This window comes from Taudactylus pleione, unplaced genomic scaffold (assembly GCF_031769625.1).
Source record: "Taudactylus pleione unplaced genomic scaffold, aTauple2 ptg000707l, whole genome shotgun sequence".
Taxonomy (NCBI): domain Eukaryota; kingdom Metazoa; phylum Chordata; class Amphibia; order Anura; family Myobatrachidae; genus Taudactylus; species Taudactylus pleione.
This window is the reverse complement of record NW_028285109.1, coordinates 13,632,643-13,657,744: the sequence shown is the minus strand read 5'-3', so window position 1 is coordinate 13,657,744 and position 25,102 is coordinate 13,632,643. Positions and strand designations below refer to the sequence as shown.

Sequence of the window (25,102 nt, the reverse complement as noted above, 5' to 3'; positions counted from 1 at the left end):
GTGACCTATTTGCTTGAAAGGGTATGCAGTCGGGAAGCCGGTGGACGTAATCCCGACAGACGGCTTTCCGACTGTCATATCCCGGCGAGGGTTAAATGACCGGCGTCTAAATATAGACGCCTGTCATTTTACCGACGCCGGGAGACCGGTGCCCGGCATCCCGATTGAAGGGATGCTGGGCGTCCGCAGTGGGGGAGGGTTAGGTTTAGGGCTCCCGGGTGGGACTTAAGGTTAGGCACCCCCGGGAGGTTGGGGTTAGGCTAGGGGGAGGAAGGGTTAGGGTTAGGCACCCCTGGGGGGGACTTAGGGTTAGGTACCCCCCTGGGGGACTTAGGTTTAGGCGGTGGGGAAAGGGGGATTAGGTTTAGGCACTTAGAGGGGGGATTAGGGTTGGGCATCCTAAAGGAGGTTTAGGATTAGGGGGTTAGAATTAGGTTAGTATATACTTAGCTTCGACGATCAGGATTTCCTCCTCTGCCGGTCCTGCTGTCGGGATTCCAACCGCCGGGCACAGGTCCAGCGGTAAATCATACCGATTCCGCTTGAAACTGCCCACTCCAGCACCCTTGAAAGTAAAACCTATTGACCATTTATGACAAATGCTTACATGGAAATAAAACGTGTGAATCTTTGTTTCCTCCCCCACAAATAATTTAAACTACTCTATGAAAATTCATAGGATTTTTTGAGGGTTATTGCTGGTTATCTTTGGAGTAGATACAGGGATTTTTGGATGGGTGTTCATTTTAATAGCCTTAATTATCCCTAGCTAGGGAAATTGACGTGTTAGCCATTCTTTAAAAACAGTCCTGTGAGTTTGTGCAGTATTGTCCCAAAGTTGGCTTTATATAACAGTGTTGCAAAAAAAATATTCAGGTATGGATCCAATTAAAGGACATTTCCAGTGAATTGTTTTAACTTGTGTAACTATTGGATTCTTGCTCGACTGTTTTGTAATTTCACTTCATTTGCATATGATGTTTTTGCAGTAACAAACAATTAAATTGAATGGATGTGGTTTTACTTAGCAAATGAAAATTGCAAAGTAATACAATAAACTACAGTATCTTAGCAGGGACATAACATATAGGCGAGGTTGGGAGGGGGCTTTAATGCTGGTCCAGTCAACAGAGGTCCTGAATGGTCCATCATTCACTGTACAATGCTTTTCTGAGAAGAAATTGCCTAGAACTGGAAGACCATGAATGGTTTCAACTGGCTTCAGATTGACGGCTTTGAAACTGATTGACTGACCCTCAGCTCTGTGCCTTATAGCCACCAAACCCGACAGCTGTAATTCCACCACTGGCAGAGCAATCTAGTGCCAAATATCCAATACACAAAGCATGCTAGTGACCTCTATAAAATACAGAGAGCTTACTAGTAACACTAATACAAAGGCCAGAACATTGTAGTGATCTATGGGCCTGATTCAGAGTTGTTTGCTATTCCGATGTTTATGAAGTTGAGCGATTATTAGTAAACCACGCATGCGTCTAGTTCACACAGTGCATGCGCCAAGGTACAGTACCATATGGTAACAATTGGCTCACAGTGTGAGTGACAGTCAGAGAACATTTGGGGGAGGTAACAGGGAGTGGCGGCAAAGAATACAGGCATGTTACGATTTTGGAGGCGTGTCGCTTCCTGCGACTGCAATACTGTATGCAAAAAATATGGCTACTGGGTCTCGGTTCTCAAGGCCATTCTGCGGGACCATAGGCTTACTCAGGACTGGGACAGTTGAATACTTGACCGAAGCTGCGTCTTTGTGCGCAGTTACTACAACATTTTACACAGATGCTTTGCAAAGGGTATACCTGAACTACTTTTGGATTTAATGCTACGGATTGTGATATGACGCATATTGATATTGTAGGTCTTTCCTACATGTGTTCAGAGTGAGAATTTCTCCACCACTGGATGGCCGCCCCCTAGGTCAAACTAATAGTTTGAGGTTATCGTTGTTCCAAGAGGTATTTTGCCTCTATCCCCCTTAGGTAGGGGAGGGGATCTAGTTGCCATGCTAGATTATAAATAAAGCAGTTTGCTAGGAGAATTTATTTGCCTACTAAGTATACAGTAGAAGTAGGTGTTTAGATGGGAAGTTTTAACATGGTAGAGTTATATTCTATATATTTCTATAACCATATTTTGTTTTGTTATATAACACAATAATCCTTTCCAGCTGTATCTCAGGGGATGTAGTTAGCAGAATCCCAACACTGGAAGTCCGACACAGGACTTAAAATAGGTGTCTAAATACTGAATCCTATCTTAATCACGATGCCGGAATACAGACAAGATGCCAGCCCGAACTAGGTAATCCAGGGTTGTCTTAGCTATTAGCCGCGGGGGGAAGCGGGAGGCGGGTGGTTAGGCAGCATAGCGGGGTTAGTGTTAGGTTTTGGGAGGGGGAGGTTAGGCACTCCTGGGGGGGGTAAGGACTTAGGGTGGACGGTTAGGTTTAGGCACTAACGGGGAAGGTTAGGGTGCAGGGAGGGTTAGGCTACAAAAACGGAGGGTTAGAGGGAGAAGGGGGAGTATACTTCCCAAACCCCTGTCGGGATACTGACCATCGGGATGTCTGTCGGTATTTTGGCAGCAAGCATACCAACTGTCTGTATTACATACCCATTCCGTAATTCAGCACTACACAATTTGTATGAGACAGGTGGCCATGAATCACCACAGAAAACAATGTAGCAAGGAAAACGGGCTGGACTGGAAAGCTTAGAGAAAGGCGTGGATCCCCAAGGGCTGTGTAAAGTAGAGAATATACTGTAAAAGAGCATGGGCTATTTTAATAAATTAATTTACAGTTTCAACTTTTGTTCTGCGTCTGGGAGCTACATCAGGTTCTCAAAAATAGGAACTACTTTCTCCTGATGTACACCTTTCATTTTCACAATCATTCTGTAATGAGCAATAACTACCCCGATTTAAGGCTGGATTGGTTTGATATGCAATCATGGCTGGTGCTAGGTTTGTAGGGCCGTAGACAAAGTTTCACTCTACTGCCCCAGCTCCCCCCAGTAACCTCTTCCCAGCCTGATTATATTAATCATAGAAATATAAACTTGTATCAAATACTCAGCTGACATCTTGTCAGTGTTTTCTCCAGAGGAAGGGGAGGAGAGAGCTAGGGACAGACGCCCACGCTGGTTGATTCATTGCTTGTATTGCACCACAGCAGACGTCAGCGCTGTGACAGCTCTGGCAGCAGAGACTTAGACGTGTGGAGTGATGGTCAGAGCAAACAATTGCAGGCTGAAAAGGGCCTCGGCCAGCACTCAGGGCCATATTAAGGATAGTGATGGCACAGGACAACTAACTTGTTGGGGCCACTACCAATAAGGCTGCTGATATATCTCTCTCACCCACCATCACTCCCTTACCCAATACCCAACTCACTAAAATAATCCTCACCCACTAACACTCAAAGAAATGCCCTTTACATAACCTGACAATAAAAGAAAACATCAAAAGAAAATTGTGTAACATTTTAATTTCTTAAATATAATGGTCTTACCTCTCATTGACACCTGTTGCTATTCATTACTCGGAACACAGAGGTAGGCTGCTCTAGAGGGGTTATCCAAAAAAATAACACACACACCTTAGAGCATGATTGAGCCTTTTATCAACATTGTTATTGCATTCACTGTTTTTCTTTTAAAATATTTTTCTTTGTCTTGTATTATGCTGACTCGGCCGTCTGTATATTCTGTAGTGTGCAGCACCCCTCCCCATATCTCCATGTTTTTTTTCTATTGTGCCTCCCCCCACCACACACACACACACACACACACCTGTACGTCTTGTTCTGCCTCCCCCTGCAGTTTTCAGTTTTTATTTTGTTCCCATGTTCTGTTTTGTACTCCGATTTTCTCTCCCCCTGCCATGTGTGTTTTCTATCCACTTGTTTGCTTACTCAGGCCATCTTCTCATCACGTGCTTCTCCAAGACGCTGTCTCTGCATCGCCTTCAGTGTCCTGCTATGTCCTAATGATCTAGAGCGCTGTGCTTTGGAAGCCAGTTCCTCCTGACTGGTAGTGGCAGCGTTGCAACGTCATTAAGTCACGTCCACGATGCTGCTGGGTATAGGTACCACCGGCAAATGGGAGCTCAGGATCTGGGTGCTAAAAAATCCAGGTGACAATTCCCCCCCCTCCCCCTGTGAGGGATCCCCCACATTCCCACAGATTTATCTGCCTGCCTCTCAGCCGAATGACCTATGCATGGAGCGAGTGGCCGCACACTCCATGTAGATGCCCTCCAGCCCACCCCTGCTGGAAGGCCCCTAAAATCGTGGGACCCTGGGCAGCCTCCCAGTGCGCCTATACGTTATGATGGCATTGACCCCTAGGCAGCTGCCTAATTGTAACGCTGGCCCTTCATGCAATAGCGCAGGGGCGTATCTACCCATTAGCCAGGATGGCACTCGCCGGGGGCGCCGTCCGGCAGTGCTACCAGCAGCCACTGGGTGGACTACCTCAGGGGCTTGATCTAGCCCCGCTAGTCCCCCGGGCCCCACAAGTGTAGGGCAGACCGCAGTGAGAGCGGTCTGCCCTACACAGTAACAAACACACAAAGCTGCCAGCGGCGGCTGTGTGTTTGTTATAGCAGCCAGCCAATGAGAGTCAGACAGACTCTCAATGGCTGCTGTGTCCACTGAGGGAGCTGGCAGGAACTCACTCATGAGCTCCGCCTTCCGGCTCCCCTCGCAGCGGGTGATGAGAAATAAATCATGATGTCTCTCCCATCCCATAGTGCGGAGTGAGAGTGGCCCCGGGGGAGTATACAGCGGCGGACGGTCGGCAGGTGCGGGGATCAGGTAAGTTGCTTTTTTTTTCTGTGTGCTTTTTTTCGCCTAGCAAAACCAGGCGGGGGGGGGGAAGGTGGCTACTAGGGGCACTGTATTGGGGGGGCGTTACTGGGGGCAGTTATGGGGGGTTGGCTGCTACTGGGGGAACTGTATAGGGGGGGCCGCTACTGGGCTCACTGTATAGGGACTACTACTACTGGGGGCAATGCATAAGGGTGACTACTACTGGGGGCAATGCATAAGGAGGAATACTGCTGGGGGCACTGCTTAGGGTGGACTACTGGGGGCACTGCATAGATGGTACTACTACTGGGGGCACTGCATAGAGAGGACTACTACTGGGGGCACTTCCTGAAATTATGGGGGGAGGGGGGCACCAGTCCATTACCATGCCATGGGCGCTCGGATCCCTAGATACACTCCTGCAATAGCGTAACAAAGAGGATACTTACTGTTGGCCAAGTTTAAACCACCAGCTCACCATGGCGTCAACTACACAAATCATGTTATCTGGCGACATTTAAAAACACTATCAACTTTGCAACTGTTGCATATGAGTGAGATGTGTGTGGCCGGTACCTTAGGGCACAACTGGGTACAACAAAATGACAGTGAGCATGCACTTGTGACCTGGTCATGTAGGCCTAACATTTTCATTAATAAAGAGATTGATTAATTATAGATTACGGTAAATTTAACAACATTTTAATATCCTTCTTTTTTTTTTTTTTTTTTTAACAATCATCTCTTTTGCTGGCAGCCCTTTAACGTCATTGACACCATGTACATGAGATAGGATGAAAACTCAGCAGATATTCTCGTAGTTTTTTTTTCTGTTTAGAACAACTAATACATAGGCCAATTCTTGAAACACAAATACGGATGGTTTTACAATATGTAGAGATGCCATTGTCATGAAAATGTTGATGAACAGAGAATAAGGATGGGACCACTGAACCCAAAATACAATTTGCATGATATAATAACACAAGTTGTGTGTGTGTGTGTGTGTGTGTGTGTATGTGTGTGTGTGTGTGTGTGTGTGTAAAAGTTCCTGCCAGTAAATCTAAAGTTGTACATTATAGATTGCTTCTTCTAGAAGAGAACAATAGCTTGAACTTACTGAAATAGCTAAAGTAAATACAATGTAAACTTAAATATGAGGATTTTCTACGACATGCAGGCAAGTGGCAGCCATTTTATATAAAGGAAATTTGTAGTTTAGATGTAGTGGTCCGTTATTAAAATAACAAACAGAACAGTATGGGGGGGTTGAAGTCTTTATTGCAATTATTATTTGTTTACAGTACTAATTTCCGCAGCAGTCTAGACATAGGTTCGCTTGGGGAGATGAAATCTTATTTTGAACTACCTTGTACTGACAGTTTGGGAGCAACCAATTGGATAAACTCCCTCTCAAAGCAGCACAAAATAAAGCACAAGAAAAAGATACCGTTCCCCTAATTTAACAGAAAGCAAAAGTCTATATTTTTTATTATCTATGACAACATAATGTTATAAATCCAGCTGTTTCCCATTCACAGGTCTATAAATAATAAACACACTGCCAGTCAGTGGGGCTCTGGAGCAGCAGATAGGACGCCGAGCTGGATCACAGCAAAGGCGGCTCACTCATTTGGTTCTGCTTATTCCTCTTCACCAGAGAAATGCGGAACAGACTTCTTGGCTACAACATTGTCCAGTCTCTGTCCCTGTAGGTATGGATTCACTGTCTGTAACGGGAACATGAGGACATTAATGTAGGTCATGGATATGGTTATACATTCAGTGCCACATTACTGTATGTAGTTTATAAGGCCATAAAAATCCAAGAACCACTGGGTATAATATATATTAGAGCAGCATCACTGTGAGGGAATTGTACAAGGGGTGAATGTTAGCTGTGTATGCTAGATGCCATTTTATGCTTGTTGGTCTTGATTGTGATCTAGATCTCTGCATAAAACATTCAATGTAAAAGGTTAGCCTTCCTTTAGACAACTTGAATTGTTTGGTTTGTTCAGACCACATTTACTAAACACTCATTACCATAACCAGCGGTAGGGCAGATGGAAAGACAGGGCAATGGGTTTCCACTTGAGGCTCTCTCCGATAATCGTATTCCAGGCTGGCAGTCCCATGTGGAGAAGTCACCTCCGCCTGGGACTGACTATCCTGTGTGTAATTAGCAAATAGTGCTTCCAATGGGAAGGGACTGTCCATGTATAGATTACACACTGGAGGTGGTGGATTATACTGGGGTGGGGCTGCAGCCCCTAGGTAAACTCCACCACTGACCGTAAAATTTCCGTAATAGAGAAGTACACTTATTTTTTAACGTCAGTAATGCGGATAGGGTCTGATACAGTGCTGCACGCAATCTGCATGCGATGTCGATGTACACTTAGTTGAGCGGTTATTTGCAACTGCACATGCAGAAATCTCCTGTGGCGCTTGCGTCACCCTGAGTGTTGGCACAGAGGTGCTGTTGCAATCGGGACTGTCAGTATCAAAAGTGCGGTGGGAAAGTGATGGGTGTTCCTGGATGGTGGATATAAATGCACTCAAAAATGGTCCATTCATGGGGTGTATTATGTGAGTGTCGCAGGCGAGTCAATGCAAGTGGCTGCGCTCTCAGACGCACAGCCGCAAGCTTAGAAGGACTTAGTCAGATGGAGACATTGTACCTGCCATTGGGATGGTGCTTTTCGTGCTGCGACTGGTGGTGGTGTATAAGGAGTCGGACGCACCAATCGTTATTACAGTGTGCACAGGTGCTAAAAGATGCTGTCTCAGTCCATGCACATGCGTCCACCCGGATGTACACAAGGGAAGGAGATTGTAGGACAGGGGACCACCAATAGACACTGCTACGTGCGCTTTTGCGTGCGACTCAGATTTAGGCTCGTAATGCATATATTAGGTGGATAATGAAAATCAATCAGCCGTTACTTGCTAAGGTCACAGAAAATGCATCACAGAAAGCAGTGGAAACCTAGAACTTTAACCCTTATTATTATAGTTAGATTTTGCTTGGCAGCATCCAGCGACTTGGATGTAGAGGTTTGTACATGCCTCCCTGCCATATTTACTAACATGCATTACTTTATCTTTATTGCTTCCTTCCGATGTTTCACCGAGTGTTCATATGGATAACTGGATTGTCCATACTGCTAAAAAAAGAAAATCTACTAAACAGCCTATAGAATTGCTGTACAGTTACCATCATGAACACATCTTAGTGTGTCAAAGTGCTTCTCAAATTGTTTCTAAACTTCAAACAATTGAAGTGTAATTTTTAGAACTAGATAGATTAAAACACTCAAGATAAATTTCACCATGTCTGTCTGTCCCAGCTTGTATAGTGTTATTCATTTTTCCATGTGGACGGCAGGTGACCTTCAAATTCAGACTTTTGACCTGAACAGAATCATGGGCCTGATGCAGAGTTGTACGCTATGCTGACATTTTTGCAAATGGAGAGATTTTTTGCCACAGCACATGCGTCCGGGTCTCATTGCACGCGCCAAAGTACATTACCGAGGTCGCACGCTGCAAGTTTTTATTCGCAGTGTGAGTGACAGGCAGGAAGCGTTTGGAGGAGGCAATGGGGCGTGTCAGTTAAAAACGCAGGCGTGTCTCATCCCTTTTGGGGGCATGACACATCCTGTGTCTGTGATCCAGTATGCAGGAAACAGGGTTATGGAGCCCGTTCTGAGAGACCACAGACTCACTCAGGAAGTCGATGTTTGCCTAATCTGTGTCCGATGCTGCGTAGGTGTATGCCATGTGGACAGCTGTGATAACTCTGGTGGGCATCTCAGTACAAGTCCCAGCCACTGTTGCATTAGCATATTTTCGCACATCCACAGCTGCAAAACTCAAACCACACCCATTTACTAGAAGGCCACGCCTATTTCAGATTTAAAACCAAAAGACAGCATCAAGAACATCTAGATTCTTGGGTGATGTCCATGAAGTCATCTATGCAGACATAATCCAACAATGGTATACATGCCCAATTACAAGAACCAGTCCAAATAATATTACCCTCTTCTTCCTCTGGGATGCTGCTTTCATTTTCTCATATAGTAACTTTTTATTCTGCAAGAGAGAGAAAGGTGGGGATTACAGAGCTGACCATCAATATTAAAAGGTTAAAGTCCAAGTCCACCTTTTTTTTTTTTTTTTTTAAGAATGTTGCATCACACATTAAGTAAAGAGATATATTTATTAAAGGTCGATTTTAATAGATTTAAAACTGATAAAAAAAAATCCTTGTGTTCCTGGGGTTACATCGCACATTTACTAATATTTTGTACTGTAGGGGGTTATATTTACTAAAGGTTGATTTTGATAGATTTAAAGTTGATCAAATATCTTGGAGCTAAATCACACATTTACTAATACTTAAAAAACAAAACAGATAAACATTTGTCTGTTAGTCTAACAGACACATTTTTTGTTGTTTTATACAGAACATGGAGTACAAGCTATATAAATATTGCTGAACATGCAGTCATACTGCCCACAGAAGTCACACTATTTGTTGAACCCAAAGCTTTGGTGCCATTGGGGAGGAGATGATGGTATTAGTGAGGGAATAAAAAGCACATGAGGGAAGAGGGCCCTTCTCTTGAGAACTTACTATCTGAAGGGGAGGGACAGACAGGGGTGACACAGAGGGAAGAGAGAGACACTTTATCTCCAGTATGAATGACAGAACTGGACAAATCTCAGGAGTCAGGTCGCCAACATGGGATGTAGTTTATATGCCGGCAGACTGGATGCCGGCAGTCGAAATACCGTCGCCAGAATCCCGCCACCCGGCAAAATGCAGAAGCCAGTATCCAGAAGGGGATCAGTATACTGGCGTCAGCATCTCGACCGCTGGAATCCCAAATGAAGGGTCCGTGTAAGTATCAGCGCGTTAGCCGTGGGTGGGGTGGGAGGTCAGTTTTAAGGTCCCCCTGGGGGAAGTTAGGCACCACCCGGGAAGGGTTAGGTTGTGGGGAGAGGAGGTTAAGGTTAGGCACCACCGGGGGGAGGTTAGGGTTAGACACCCTCCCCGGGAGGGTTAGGTTTAGGGTACGGGAAGGGAGGGTTAGGCACCAACGGGGGGAGGTTAGGGTTAGGCACCCCCGGGGATCTTAGGGTTAGGCACCACTAAGGAAGGGTTAGGGTTGGGCGCCACTAAGGGAGGGTTAGGGTACTCACCAGCCTCCGTCTGGATCTTCAATAGTCGGGATTTAGGGGTTGGTGTTTGAACCGGCTGCTGTTCAGCTGCTGGTATTTCATACCCAACATTACTGCTTATGAACAATTTTTTGGACTGGTTTATTTGCCTCCTAGATCTGACTGTAATAGTACGTTTAGTCCACCACCAATATCAATTCATAGTAGAAATGTTTGAAAGATTCCCCCAAAAAACAAATGAGTGTGTTCACTGAACAAAATACAAAAGCAAATGAAATACATTAAAAAGAAAAAGATTTCTCAGACTACAAAGTATTAAAAGAAATTATGTATCAGTTATCCTCCCACCCCGTCTGTATAAAAACTAGTACAGGTTGAGTCTCCCATATCTTAAATGCTTGGGACCAAAGGTATTTTAGATATTGGAATATTCCGTATTTTGGAAAATTTGTATAATATACAAGGTTCAGGTAGTGAACCTTGTTACTCGATCTCAATGACAAAAAAGAAACATACTACCGACGAGTTTTGATATTTGCACCTTAATGGGACGGTTTAGTACTCATTTAATAGTTACAAATATGCGCCAACATGCCAACATATTTTTATGTAAATATTTGTAGAAAAAAATCCGATGGGGGGAAAAAAAAGGTGTTAAAACCATCTAATAGTATTTTATTGGGTAAATGGATGTCAGATACAAATTAAAGGAATGTTGAGGATAGTATTTTCTTTCATTACATCCCAGAGGACTGACTGATCTGGAGCCAGTCGCACTGATCTCAATGGTTTTGTTCTTTCTAATCTGGATCTAGTCTTAGATCTAGGGATACTTTTAATAATTTGGGATCATTATAAAGGGTTCAGAACAATTTTCCCTTTAAGGATACAGTTTTTTTTTCTTCCTTGTGGACTTACATCTGTGCAATTCTCACTGTCATGTCTGCACTCAAAGATTACGGCAGAGAAACGGGTTTTCCACCCATAGAATGACTTGAAAATTGATAGCGGTTAAGTGACAACAGACTTTCCTTATGTGTAGATGGAGAAATCAGGCTAGCTGTGCGTAGCATACTACTAATATTGTTTATTCTGTACTAGTGGCTTTGAAATTAGTTTTTCTAGTTCTTATTTGTTGATATTTTTTAGAAAATTAACAGATTTAAATTTAAGATTCAGGTTTAAAAGAATACGATTGAAGAAAATGGGACATGTATTTAAAAGGAAAACATGTTACTAAGAGTAATTCTAATTTTGAGATATAAGAGATAAGTTCTTCATAGTTTATTATTTTCTCTGATGAAACATCAGTTATTTACCAGTGCCCAGTTGCCAAATTATCATTACACTAGCATAATTCAACTACAAATACCAAACAAGTAACAGTTTAAAAATGTAAAGAGTATGAATTACAATAGAGCAGCTATGAATATTTAAATATTGGTACGGTATGAAGCACATAGCATTATTATACATATCAGTTAAGCCCACAAACTGCCTGTAGCCACTGAGACGAGAATGGTATGGCAGCCGCGAAGCCAACACGTTGCAGAGGTTTGGGACCAGAGAGGTGAGGGAGGCCCGGCAATGTCACTGTGCATGCGCCACACATGCTCAGGAGAGCAGAGTAGCAGCCCTGGTAGAGAGGAACAGAGTTGCCAGGTCCTCCCCCATTTATGGTCACATGTGGAATGATGATGCCAAATTTTGCCCCTAGGTTGTTGGCACATATTAAAGCCATCTTTTTGATACAGTGGAGGAGTTTGTCATTAGAACAAAGGTGTAGCTACCATGGGTGCAGGTAGTGTGGTTGCTATGGGGCCCGGACTGTCTGCAAGGCTCACCTACCCCCCTGCACCTAATTCACCTCACTCATCCCACCACCATACACTGCCTGACCAGGCTGCTCTGCTGGAAGGGTCTGTGATGCCAATGCCTACAGCCTAACTTGCACGCAAGTCAGGCCATGGTGCTTTGGAACATGCACCAAATATTATAATAGGCTGCAACTGATGCTAAACAATAAAGCTAAGAAACACTCAAATGTTCTTTCATAGTGTGTGTTCCATCCTGACACTTGCTCCACACTCTTGGGCTTTAAATGATGTTGAAACTTCCACATGCAGTATAGAAATGCTCATTACTGACAACAGAAATAAATAAGGTGCTAATAATAATAAAGAAAACTTGCAAGTGCTAATCCCATTTTGTGCAGTTAATTTGGATGTACAGTAGCTCATAGGTAGTGACCAAAAAACAGATGTGTAGTAGATGTAGGTGGAAGAAATACATGTTCGGTGTAATCTGCTCCCCAATTACTATGTAGCAGTCATCTACACTTATTGAGATGAAAGGCAAGCCCAAATGGTAGAAAACAGTTGTATTATTTATCCATGAGCTCACATGGGCTCTATTTACTACAATCCGCATTTGTAATGCAGATTGTAGTGTGATATTACCGACTGAATTCGCATTGCGAGCTCAGGCGCTGATTCAGAGCCGGACGCTCTGACAGAGCGCTCGCTCCGAATCAGGGCCGTCCTACTTAATTTTTAGAGCGGCCTCATGGTCGCTCGTATAGCTGTGGGTGACCACCCACAGCTATAGCGAGCGGCCAGGAAGATGGTCGCGATGGTCTTGACCATCGGGCTTGCGACAAGACCCTTGTGGTAGGGTCTCGTTGCCGCAAGCCCTGGAGTGCTTTCGGCTCTATCAGAGCCGAAATCACTCCCACTGACATCACTTGTGATGTCAGTGGGGCCGGCACCAGATGGTAGGCGTTCCCATGGGAACGCCTCCGTCTGGGCAGCCATGCCCCGGCACGCCCACCAAAGGGGGCGTGCTGTCACTCACTTCGACAGCATGCCTCCTTTGGTACGAGACCCGGAGCGACGGCTTACCTGTCGCTGTCTGGGTCTCGCGCATGCGCATGACGGAGTCGGCTCCATCGTGCGCATGCGCACTGGGCCAACATCGACCCACTTGCTAGCGCTCAGCGCTCGTGAGCGGGTCTGAATCAGGCCCTCAGGCAATATCACAGGGATTTACTACAAATCCCTTGCAGGGATAGAGCTTGCGATAAAGCTCTGTCCCTGCGAATCCCGTCCGCACACTAGTCACTGTATTTTCACAAAAAATACAGTGACAAGTGAGTAGTTCAATGAATGGTGACGCTGACGGAAGTGCATCAGTCTCTGCAACTGATGGTAGCCATGCACTGGCGGGTGGCAGTCTGTAATATCCAGGACCGCTGAGAGCCGCGGCGGGTCCGGGTAATAGGGGGCGTAGCCTAATCATGGGAGGCGTGGCCTCGCCCCCTTCCCGAAAAAAAAAAAAAAGATTTTGCGCTGTGCGCTGGAGAGCAGGGCGCTCTGGGCCCCCTCAGCCACGCTCAAAGCCAGGGGGGTGCGATCAGTGTGATCGCTCCCCCCCACAGGCATAGGAGACTGCTGTGGCTGCTGCTCAGCAGCCACGAGCAGTCTCCACTGCAGCTCAGCACACGCTGTGTGCTGGGCTGCTGTGAGGAAGGGGGAGCGGTACCGGACCGGTACCGTAATCTGTACCCGCTCCCCCCCCCCTCCCGGCGCCCCTGGTAATATCCACAATACCAGCCTGGTACACAAAACTGATTTAGACATACCTGATGGGCTCCTAACATTTTTACTGTATTTCTAGATTTAATTCATAGCAAAGGTGTATCATCTATAGTAGCAGAGGGTGCAGCTGCATAAAGGTCTGCAAATGAAGCCACCCATCTCTCATGTCAAAGCCCAATATGCTTTTTTCACCCTTTTGGGTGGTAGGTGTGGCCCTTGTAAAATGTTACTATGGGTTCCACCGATGCATAGTTACGCCCCTGCATTAAAGCCTTTGGATATACTCTGAGAATACATCTGTCACTTATGGAGATGAGAATACACTATAATCAGGTTTGAATAGATAGTATTCCATAAACTGTCACTTTTCAGGTGTAGGTAAAGCATTACAGGGTGCGATAGAAATGGCATGGAGGAATGAGAGAAACAGGTACTTACCCACTTGTTTAACCCTGGATAGTTGTGTTCTGGATCATATAGGTTCTGGTGAAGCTGGTACTCCTTACTGAACTGGGCTGTGTCTGGGGTGTCTTCCAGGCAGTTTTCACCTGTTTCACCATGGAAAACATTTAATTACTGTATCCGCTTGGGTGACTAAGTGTAAAGCATTCAAATCAATTCAGTAGACATTTGGGAATAAGATTGGGTATAAATGTCACCCTAGCTATCAGAGTGAGATTCTAGCTGGGTATAACTGTCACCCTAGCTACCAGGGTGAGATTCTAGCTGGGTATAACTGTCACCCTAGCTACCAGGGTGAGATTCTAGCTGGGTATAACTGTCACCCTAGCTATCAGAGTGAGATTCTAGCTGGGTATAACTGTCACCCTAGCTATCAGAGTGAGATTCTAGCTGGGTATAACTGTCACCCTAGCTATCAGAGTGAGATTCTAGCTGGGTATAACTGTCACCCTAGCTACCAGGGTGAGATTCTAGCTCTCTTTCATCTTGTATATTCTATAAAATAATAACCAGAATCTGACTGGTTTCTATGACACCTGCAAGTTACAGGCCTCCTGACAGGCACAAATACACCTTTGTTGGGTGGGGTATAAGAGATAGACAGTAATTAGATAGACAATGTCTACAGTAGGTAGACACCAGATGTTAGACAGTCAATAGTTAGACAGGAACAAAAGGTCGACATGAACAAAAGTTAGACACACTAAAGTTTGACATGTAAGAAGGTCTACAGATACAAAAGTTCAACATAAAAATGGTCGACACAAAAATGGATGACATATATTTATTTTAACCCTAATCTTCACCCTAACCGTCCCCTTGGTGCCCAACCCTAACCCTCAACCTTACCAAAAATAAAAAAGCATGTGTCGACCATTTTTTTGGGTCGACAATTTTCATGTCGAAATTTTGGCCCTGTCGACCTTCTTGCATGTCGAACTTTAGTGTGTCTAACTTTTGTTCCTGTCGACCTTTTGTCCCTGTCTAACTATTGACTGTAACATCTGGTGTCTATCTAGACATTGTCTATCTAGACATTGTCTATCTAATTACTGTCTATCTACAGTCCGGAACCCAGACTTTGTTGAGGTTTGCCAAGCCATGTGTGTGTGAAGTGAAATGAAAACATCCTTGCAACACTCTACCAATGCTGGCCACACTCTGGCCCTGATTCAGAGCCGGACGCTCTGACAGTGCGCTCGCTCTGAATCAGGGCCGTCCTTCTTAATTTTTTAGAGCGGCCTCCTGGCTGCTCGTATAGCTGTGGGTGACCACCCACAGCTATAGCGAGCAGCCAGGAAGATGGTCGTGATGGTCAAGACCATCGCGACCATCGGGCTTGCGAGGAGACCCTTGTGGTAAGGTCTCGTTGCCGCAAGCCCTGGAGTGCTTTCGGCTCTATCAGAGCCAAAATCACTCCCACTGACATCACTTGTGATGTCTCCGTCTGGGCAGCCACGCCCCCGGCACGCCCACCAAAGGGGGTGTGCTTCACTCACCATCGACAGCACGCCCTCTTTGGTACGAGACCCGTAGCGACGGTTTGCCCGTCACTATCCGGGTCTCGCACATGCGCATGACGGAGCAGGCTCTGTCATGCGCACTGGGCCAACATCGACCCGCTAGCGGGTTTGAATCAGGCCCTCTGTTCTGCAACTCTAAGCATAAAGGACCTCAATCAGAGGCGGTCGTTAGATGCAAGCGGTCGCACTGAATCAGGACGGCCGCTTGCATCCTGAACGGCCGCCTCCTTGTCGATCATTAAGCTGTGGGTTACCACCCACAGCTTAACGACCGACCAGATTGATGGTCGCGATGGTGATCACCATCGCGACCATCAGGGGTTACGACCAGACCCTAAGGTTGGGTCTGGGCACTCGTAAGCCCCAGGGAGCTTTCTGCTCTGAAAGAGCAGGAAGCTGCCCACTGACATCACTGATTATGTCACTGTGGCCGCCCACAAAACGGCAGGCGTTCCTTAAGGAAAGCCTCAGTTTTGGAAACCACCACCCCGGCCCGCCTACCAAACGGGGCGAGCTGTCGATCAACATCGACAGTCGCCCCTTTGGTAACGAGCTCCGGAGCAACAGAGTTTCTCTGTCGCTCCTGGGCTTGCGCACGCGCAGTGCGGCCACTGCGCGTGCGCAGGAATAACCATCGAGTCGGTAACGAGCGCATCTGCTCTGAATAAGGTCCAAAGTCTCATAAGTGTAAAGTGAGACCAAACCTACATATGGATGTAAGAATGTAAAGAAAAACAACCCCAATAAAACTCCCCTGCAATTTGCAATTTAACTCTACAACAGGCCCATTATGTTCTACAATATACTAATTGTACTATGCTGCATAGCTGTAACACATCGTCCCAGGAAATGACACAGACATTATCAGGCATGCAGTGCTATAACATCCAGTTCTCATATAAAGTGCTGTGTGTGTGAAAATATGACAGCAATTGGAGTGCAGGATGGCACAGCAAGCCCAGCGTACAGTGGCAATACAGATATTTGGTGACATATAAACGCCCTGGAGACTAGACTTCCAAGTCGAATATAAAGTCCTGCTGATCTCACCATCTTCCTGCATTGCACTTACTCCTGCCGCCACTGAATCTTACAGAACAAAAAGAGAAGACTGTATATATGATTACAAATAAATGTAAGTCCTTAGATACCAAGATATAAATATTCATCTTAAACAGTCAGATCATGTCAGCGTGTCAATCTCACCCCGAGCACGTACACACTGAGATTACTGTGCTTGTTTTATGGAGAGCTCTATACAAAGCTACAGTCTATACTGAGGAGCATTATGACCTAGTCTCAGGACGTCTGTCTGTGGTGGTAACATATTTACCCAGAACACTTTCACTTTTTGCCTTTGGCTAAAAATGTTAATGGCCACACAGGTCCACTTAATGACTTGCTCCCTTGCTCATTTACTCAGAGACAGATTGGCGTCACTTAACGAGTTTATGAGGAGGTGATCAGAGAGAAAATAGGTGGCACAGGTGAGTGAATGACCAGGACAAAAGCAAATATCCTTCTTCTATACTGTACACCTTTTCACGTGTGTGCTGATCGTGATAGAACTACGTTTCAGGGGTATGTAGTCGTTATGTCGACATTCAGAACGGTCAATGTAGCCAGTCACAATGTTGATAGTACATGTCAGGGTTTAAAGAAATCTATATCAACAGGCCAACTTCAATATGCACAATGTCCATGTTGCCATTCTGGTGTAGACATTCTGAATGTACTACATCCATTTCAAGAGAGAAATAACTAATTTGGATAAACCAGGGAGTGGGGATCTTACCAAGTGGGAACATGTATAATTTAAGCCCCAAGGAAAAGCAGCCACTATCTAGAATGCCATCTAAGTTTGTGATCATCACCATTACAAACATAATTATTTTCTGCAAGAACATTTCTTTTGAGTCATTTACTCCCATTTTACTTCTAGTTGTTCATCAGTCCCCTAGTGTCTGCCAAAAGCACCAGAATGACCACACTGCATACAGCAGCATATTTGTATCGGTATGTCACTAGGTAGGCCGAATTTACTGGCTTTGTGCAGGTTTCCTTTTTGTGTATGCAGAACGCGCATTTATGTATGCAGTCAGTGCATTCAGTACAATGGGGAACTGTCCTTGGAATACTATATTCATATAGATAACAGTCTATGCAAATCAGGGTTGGACTGGCCCACAGGGGTACAGGGGAATCCCCCGGTGGGCCCCACTGCCTGAGGGCCCACACCCTCCTCTAGGGATCAGGTTCAAGACTGTGCACTTGAACTATACATTATATATATGTTACATTACACTGCACAGGACTATGGTGTATTTTCTACAATGCATTGCTGTTATCAATCTGGTACATTATCATGCATGCACTAGCAGTATTTACTATATTTACATTTTTAAGGGGCCCAGTCCATGCACTCTCTGATAGTTACCCAAGCCTCTGTGGAGGCTGCCCACACCCCCTCTAAGGCTGGCCACACCCCTAAATATGGGCCCCTATCAATGCCTTTGCCTGGTAGGCCCTTCATTCCCCAGTCCGACACTGATGCTAATTTCCAAGAAAACTGTGATCCTTTTGATCATGGCTATTCTGCATGGACCACGCTCGCCTACGTACAACAGTTACCTTCTGAGAGTTTGACTAAGGAGGAAAGTCTGTTGACCAGAAGAAAACTGTATTGGCAGCTCTACTGAATCTTGTTTCAATAAACATAAATAAGATCAATTACCAGATTTTCCAACAGGACACGGGTTAGGGGGGTTGGGGTAGCCTTGGTCTTCCCTGAAATCCTTAGGGATGTTGTCTCCTGTGAGTTCAGCCACAATATTTGGGATGTTGCCATATGGTCCCAAGTGCTGCAAGCCCTCGTGAGCTCCACCTATTGAGAAAGAGAAATACAGTTCATACTATAAAAGATGAAATTAGACACAGTAAATATAATATTTATGATCTGCACAGGGTTTGATAATTATTAGGAGAGATTACAGAATATTTGTATATATCCTGCAATTTTCCATGGAGCGTCACATCTTTTATCAGTGGGACCGGAGAGAAAGCTCTCAAGAGGCCCAGATACTATGGTCTCATATTCTCAGCCTGTCAGGCAGCAGTTACACTATAAGGGAGGTTACATTCCACTTTTCCTCATAAACCTGGATACAACCACCAATATACTTTACTTCAGCAGGAGGCTACAGTGAACAAACTTCAACTGCAAAACTAAGCAAAGCCAAGGCAGTCTTCTGGGAGGCCCAGATCTACTCTCTGTTGTGCATTGCCCTCTTATCTGCAATTCAGTGCTATGAGAGCGAGGCTTCATGTGCTTGAAGTTTGGAATGTAATTATGTAAGGCTTAAGGTGCCCCATACACAATGCGATATAGCAGCCGATCCGACGGATTGGCACGATATCGCTGCTATATAGTGCCAGATTAAGGTCCACATGGGCCTGGAGCTGAAATTTATGAAGGGCCTATTGTGTGCCACCGCAGGGGGTGCGACCAGCCCTGCATAGGTGTAACTAGTTATGTGGATACATGACCAGTGCTATGGATTTGTGGTCTGCACAGGGGATGTGGCTAGCACCATGGAGGGCATAGCTAGATAGCTAGCACCTACCTTTAACTACCTCAATCTCCCTCCCCTCTTCGCTTATATGAAACAAGCACTGCTTGTTATTTTATTGGCCATTGCATAAAAAAACGACAAACTACAGTTGTTCTCCCCCGCCATATCTGCATGTTAATTCATGTGGGCTCATTCCCCTCTCATTGAATATTCACTCATGTGCTTCATCCACTCGCCTGAATATCCATTTATGTTCCCCACCTGATCATATGTATGTCCAATCATGTGTTCTCAGCCCTACTCATATGTATGTAAATTCATGTACCAGTCCTCCTGCTGCTGCCTCCAATGTATTAATGCTCTCCCTGATGGAGAGCATGCACCGACACTTATGGGGGCATTGAGTTTTTGGGTTCCCCTACCTGAATATCATGTAGTGGAGGAGGCAGTAGATCAGATGTGTGCTGCGTTAGCTGAGCTTTAAGCCAGTTACTTGTTCCCTTACTACCTTTCCCTCATTCCAAGGGTCTTGCAAGAACAGCCCATGCAGCACTGCAGCCTCCCTACTGATGAAACAGCTGCCGGTCATTGTCTGACCAGTGTGATTCTGTGGCAGGCAGCTTAGTGTGCAGACAGTGCAGCACAGGATTGCAGACAGTGAACACCGATACTGCCTCTGGGCCCTGATACAGACCCTTAACTATACATTTTTATGCCCTGGACCAAAAAGAACACCAGAGACATATACACTGTCAGTGCAGGCTCAGGTGTAATTGTTGCTGCCTATACAACACTTCCTCACCCCTCACCAAATACAGCAACCGAAATACCTCTAGCCCATCCATCAATGCTGTATACAGTACTCCCTTCCCATTACTACTCTCAGATACCATTACTCAAATACTGAAATAACTATCACTAACACTTCCCAAACCTACACCTCCTACAATTAAATAACCGTCCCTCACTCACAAAGACCTCTAGCGGTCCTCAACTTCAGTCCTCATGTACCACAAACAGGTCATGATTTGTGGATTTCGTTAATCATGCACAGGTGAGGTAATCTATTTTTCTGGTTCAGTAACTATCCCACTTTCTTCCGCATACGGAAATCCTCAAAACATGACCTGTTGGGAAAACTTGAGGGTCGAGGTTGAGAACTGCTGTAAACCATTGAAATTATCCACACCAGCACTCTCCACTGAAATAACCCTTATGTGCTATCATGCTGACCCCATAACTGACACACAAATACCATTTACAAAGTCTGACAGAAAAAACACCAAAAGGTAATTGTACAACATTTTTATTTCTTAAATTGCAGTTTCCTATCTCTAAGGACCCATTGATTGGCTGTATTATTCAAAAGATTCTCCTCATCCTGAGGCTGTTGCTGTATTCCAACACTGGCTGGGGGCACCGAGGTAGACCATTCTATAAAGAGGTTCACAAACAAAAAATGGTGCAAATATATATACACTCACCCACACACAGACACATACATATAATATATATTGCAATAGTAATGTTAGTATAAGGGCTATCTATCCAATTATACTGTATTAACATTAAAAAATTAGTGATTGAGGGGGCGGGGCTTAGCACCAGGGGGGGGGAATAGCAGCGGCGACCGGTCGGCGCATGCGCGGGCACTTAATCACGGTATTTTTTGCGAAAATACTGTGATAAGACTCCGAAGGGGATTTGCAGGGACAGAGCTTTATCGCAAGCTCTGTCCCTGTAAGGGATTTGTAGTAAAACCCTGTGATATTGCCTGAATCCGCAATGCAAATTCACTCGGTAATATCACACTACAATCTGCATTCAGTATGCGGATTGTAGTAAGTAGAGCCCCTAGTCTGTATATACATTATTGTGCCCACTCTCCCCTCCTAGTCTGTATATACATTATTGTGCCCACTCTCCCCTCCTAGTCTGTATATGCATTATTGTGTACCCCCCTCTCCACCTAGTCTGTATATATATTATTGTGCCTCCCTCCCTTTCTAGTATGTATATACATTATTGTGTCCCCCCTCTCCTCCTAGTATGTATATAAATTATTGTGCCCCCTCCCTTTCTAGTATGTACATACATTATTGTGTCCCCCCTCTCCTCCTAGTCTGTATATACATTATTGTGCCCCCCTCCTAGTTTACATTATTGTGCAATCCCTCCTATTCTATGTATGTATTATTATGTCCCCCTCCCCTCCTAGTCTATAAATACACATTACTGTGCGTCCCCCATACCCCCTGCAAATTTTGTAGTCTGCTCCCATCCCCAGTAGTAAACGTAACCGCTCTGCTTTATTCTCTTGCTCCTCTCGGCAGCTCAGCTCCTCAGATCCCTCTCATGCCTCCAAACACTGACTGATAGGTAGCAGTGACTAGCCACTAGATCCCCCTGGCAGGCATACTTGCAAAGTCGCAATGTCATGACATCACATCCACGACTTTGCTGCTATTAGGTGCCACGTTCATGAATATTAATGAGCGGCAGTGCACTGCCTCAGAGGGGTTCTAAAAGTGCTCTCTTCAGGCAGACAGGATTCAGGAACATTAGCCGCCGGGCCGCAGGGCTATAGTGTGTGGCGGGGTCTTAGGTCCCAGGTGACTGTCCGCGGGCACGGCCGTAATGTCCCTGGAAGTGTGTCCACAAGACAGGCAGCGGACACCTTCCCCCCTGGTCTCAAATGGTCATAGCGCTGGTCGCTGGTTATGATGACAGGATTTTTTTTTCCTGTCATCACTGTCCCCAGTGCTTCATGCTGTTGTGGGCCTTTTTTCATGGGGGGCCTGGAGCTGCAGCTCCACCCGCCCCATTGTTAATCAGGCACTGCTGCTATATCATACCGTGTGTGGGCATGATATCGGAACAGTGCTCACTCCCGTGGGGTCGTACATCGCACCTCCAGATCTTACTGCTTGTTCACTTGATCTGGGGTGCGATGTACGATCCCATGCAGCGCTATGCGGGTGGGGAAGGATGGTGCCGGCTTATTGGGCGATCGGCCATCCGATCGTTCCATATGTGGGATGCATCCAATATGTCGGATCACAGGTCTCGTTGCAAGGTGCATATGGCACCGTGTATGGGCGGCTTTAGTCACCAGTGAGTAGGTACCACCAGACTGACTGGCCAGCAGTAGTAAGGTAAGCCAGAAGCAGCTGCTTTATTGGGAGGGGTATAGTAGCAGGAACAGCCTCCTTCCATATATTGTATAGTAACATTCTTCAACTCTGTACAATCAAGGATATTATTGTAAGTATACAGCAATAATAGAATCATAATTACAGATACAGCAAGGAAACAATGTAATAGTGCTGTGCTTACTGTCATTTTCAATGTTAAACAGGCACAGGAATAGATACTGTGCAAGTGCTTATTACCTATAGAAAACCGGCCATCCCTTTAATAGGGCAAATTACCTGGGCCCTGTGGACTCCATAAGTGCCTGCACTCAGTGTCACTATTTATTATTGTTTATTAGCATTTATTTATATAGTACCAGCATATGGTGTTGTGTTTTACAGTTGGGAAGAAAAAAGAAATAAAAACAAGAGACTGGGTAATAATAACAGATATACAAAGAGGTAAGAGGGCCATGCTTACAATCTATCAGTCCCAATGTCTCCCTAAGGAGACATTTCCTGGATGTCCCTAAAAATACCTGTTTTTCTGGGGGTAACCCCAAATATTAAGTAACCACTGGATAATATCTGTTACAATCCCTCATTTTTGGATTGCAAAAGCAGCCCCCATAGATACCTATGAGGGCTGCTTAATGGCAGAATTGTATTCCAGAGCTTGGCCCCGGTAGCTAAGGCCCATGTCCAGATGACATTAGCAGATGTAGCCTATAGCCTACAGTCTGCAAAAGGTTCCGGGAGAGTGATATACAGGATCTCTCCTCTCGTAGTCGCGTAGTCAGCAGCAGCGCACCCGAGTCACATGGAGAAGTGAGAGGATCACATTAGCATTCACTTCACTTCCAGCACATCGCAATTGACTGGCTCCTACCGTGTGTTTTTAATAGAATTGGGGGATCATTAACTTTTATTGCTGCGATAAGCGGCCATAAGAAATCATCATCACCAGGCCTAGAACATGATCATTAATAAATATGCCCCTCAGTATACAGAAGGAGAAAAATTGTAAACTTTTGTGTGGAAAGTAGAAATACAATTTTATGGGTGACCATGTGGCCACCTGGTTACCAATATGCTTTCATGATGGGGGGCATATTTTTACGTGGAGGTCTGGAGCTGTTGTCACATTTACCCCATTGTTAATCAGGCCATCCTTGTATGTATAGCCTACAAATATTTGCACATGAATGGATGTTATTATTATTATCCTTTATTTATATGGCGCCACAAGGGTTCCGCAGCGTCTTACAAAGTACAGAAACAAATGAGCACACAAGAAAAACAGTTATTAACAGTACAAACAATGCAGGACAAATACACGATTTATACATTGCTGCGTAACACTTAAATAAACAGCATGGTGTCAGCAACCAAGGGTTAGGTGCTGTTGTAAATAAAGTAGGAGTAAGTGAAGGAGAAGCAACGTGAGGGAAGAGGGACCTGCTCGTGAGAGTTTACATTCTAAAAGGGGAGGGGGCAGACAAACAGGGGTGACACAGATGGGCTGGATTGTGAGGAAGGAACATGGAGTAGTGGGTTAGGATGAGAGCTGGAAAGCTTTGAGGAAGAATGGGGTCTTGAGAACCCATTTGAAGATTAGGAGCCAAGATGCAAAGTTAACATGGAATTTTCAGTTAAGGCTAGGGGGACGAAGAAAGTCAGCTACTCAAGGAAATTATCAGCTATTCAACTATACAGAAATGGCCATGCAGCTAGTTTTCATGCGATAACTGGAATAAAGTGCAATAAGGAACAGGTGATATGTTATAGAGGAATCGGTATGATATGCCAGTGGATGACGTCCGGGAACCCGTCTGCCGGCATCTTGACCGCATACCGTTATGGATACAGGTCACTTGCTCTAGAACACAGGTTAGCAGGTGCAGCACAGTATATACAATTATGTGACTTGTATTAATGCACCTGCTCAGAAATTGTATTTCAAAGTCAGCAGCTACTTACTATCCATTCTCTACTATAGTTAATTCTGGCATCTATAAATTCATCCCGACAACAAAACAATATATTTCCAAACACATGGACACCCATACTTACTATGGAAGTCAGTTAATCTACCAGTATTTTTTTGGTGGATGGGAGGAAACCAGGGCACCTGGCGAAATCCTATGCAAACAAGGCAAGAACATACAAACTTCACACAGGTAGGGCCTTGGTAAGGAATTGAACTCATGACCTCAGGGCTGCGAGGCAGTATTGCTAACCATAACATAAATTCTAGCATTAGCGGACACTGCAATAGAAAAAGTCTTGCAAGTAAAAGATATACAGCACCAGAGCTTATGATAGACCCCCGGTTCCTGGGTCAGACATTTGCTCCCAGGAGTAAGAGTAGCTGGCAGCACCTGGCCATACGAGGGAGCCTCTATGGTTACTTCTCATTATGGCCGCACAAGTTCCTTGGAACATGGGATGAAGTGTCAGGATTCCATAAATAGAGAAGCAACAGCCTCTAGTATGAGCGACGCTGGCTGATCAATATGCAGCGCGCCACTTGTAAGCAGTTTGTTTTACAATGTGTCACTTCTGATACATGGATCCCCCTCATGCACACAGCACAGACCCTATGGCACCGTCATCTGCCCATAAAGAAAACAGAGGTACTTAGCAGGCTCCAGGGTGCTAACACATATCTAGTTAAAGTTTAACCAAGTGACAGCATTCCTTCCACTGAGAAAACACATCTCCTTCTAAAGCATTTGGAAACAGAAGACGAGCTTAGCTGAGTCTTGTTTTTCTACTGTATCTCAGTCAT

The 25,102-nt window shown here is 45.1% G+C and overlaps 1 protein-coding gene across 2 annotated transcripts in view; it reads right to left on the bottom strand.

The window, feature by feature from the left end:
* Positions 1-6,095: 6,095 nt before the first annotated feature.
* The window catches only part of SCG5 (secretogranin V), a 37,376-nt gene continuing 18,369 nt past the window's right edge, over positions 6,096-25,102 (bottom strand). For both annotated transcript variants that reach the window (XM_088456604.1, XM_088456605.1), the window contains exons 3-6: positions 18,340-18,489; positions 14,059-14,168; positions 8,879-8,932; positions 6,096-6,561 (exon numbers count right to left, since the gene is read on the bottom strand). In XM_088456604.1, the coding sequence (XP_088312730.1) occupies positions 6,475-6,561; positions 8,879-8,932; positions 14,059-14,168; positions 18,340-18,489 (401 nt within the window). In that variant the 3' untranslated portion in view covers positions 6,096-6,474. The remainder of the gene's footprint in view (positions 6,562-8,878; positions 8,933-14,058; positions 14,169-18,339; positions 18,490-25,102) is intronic.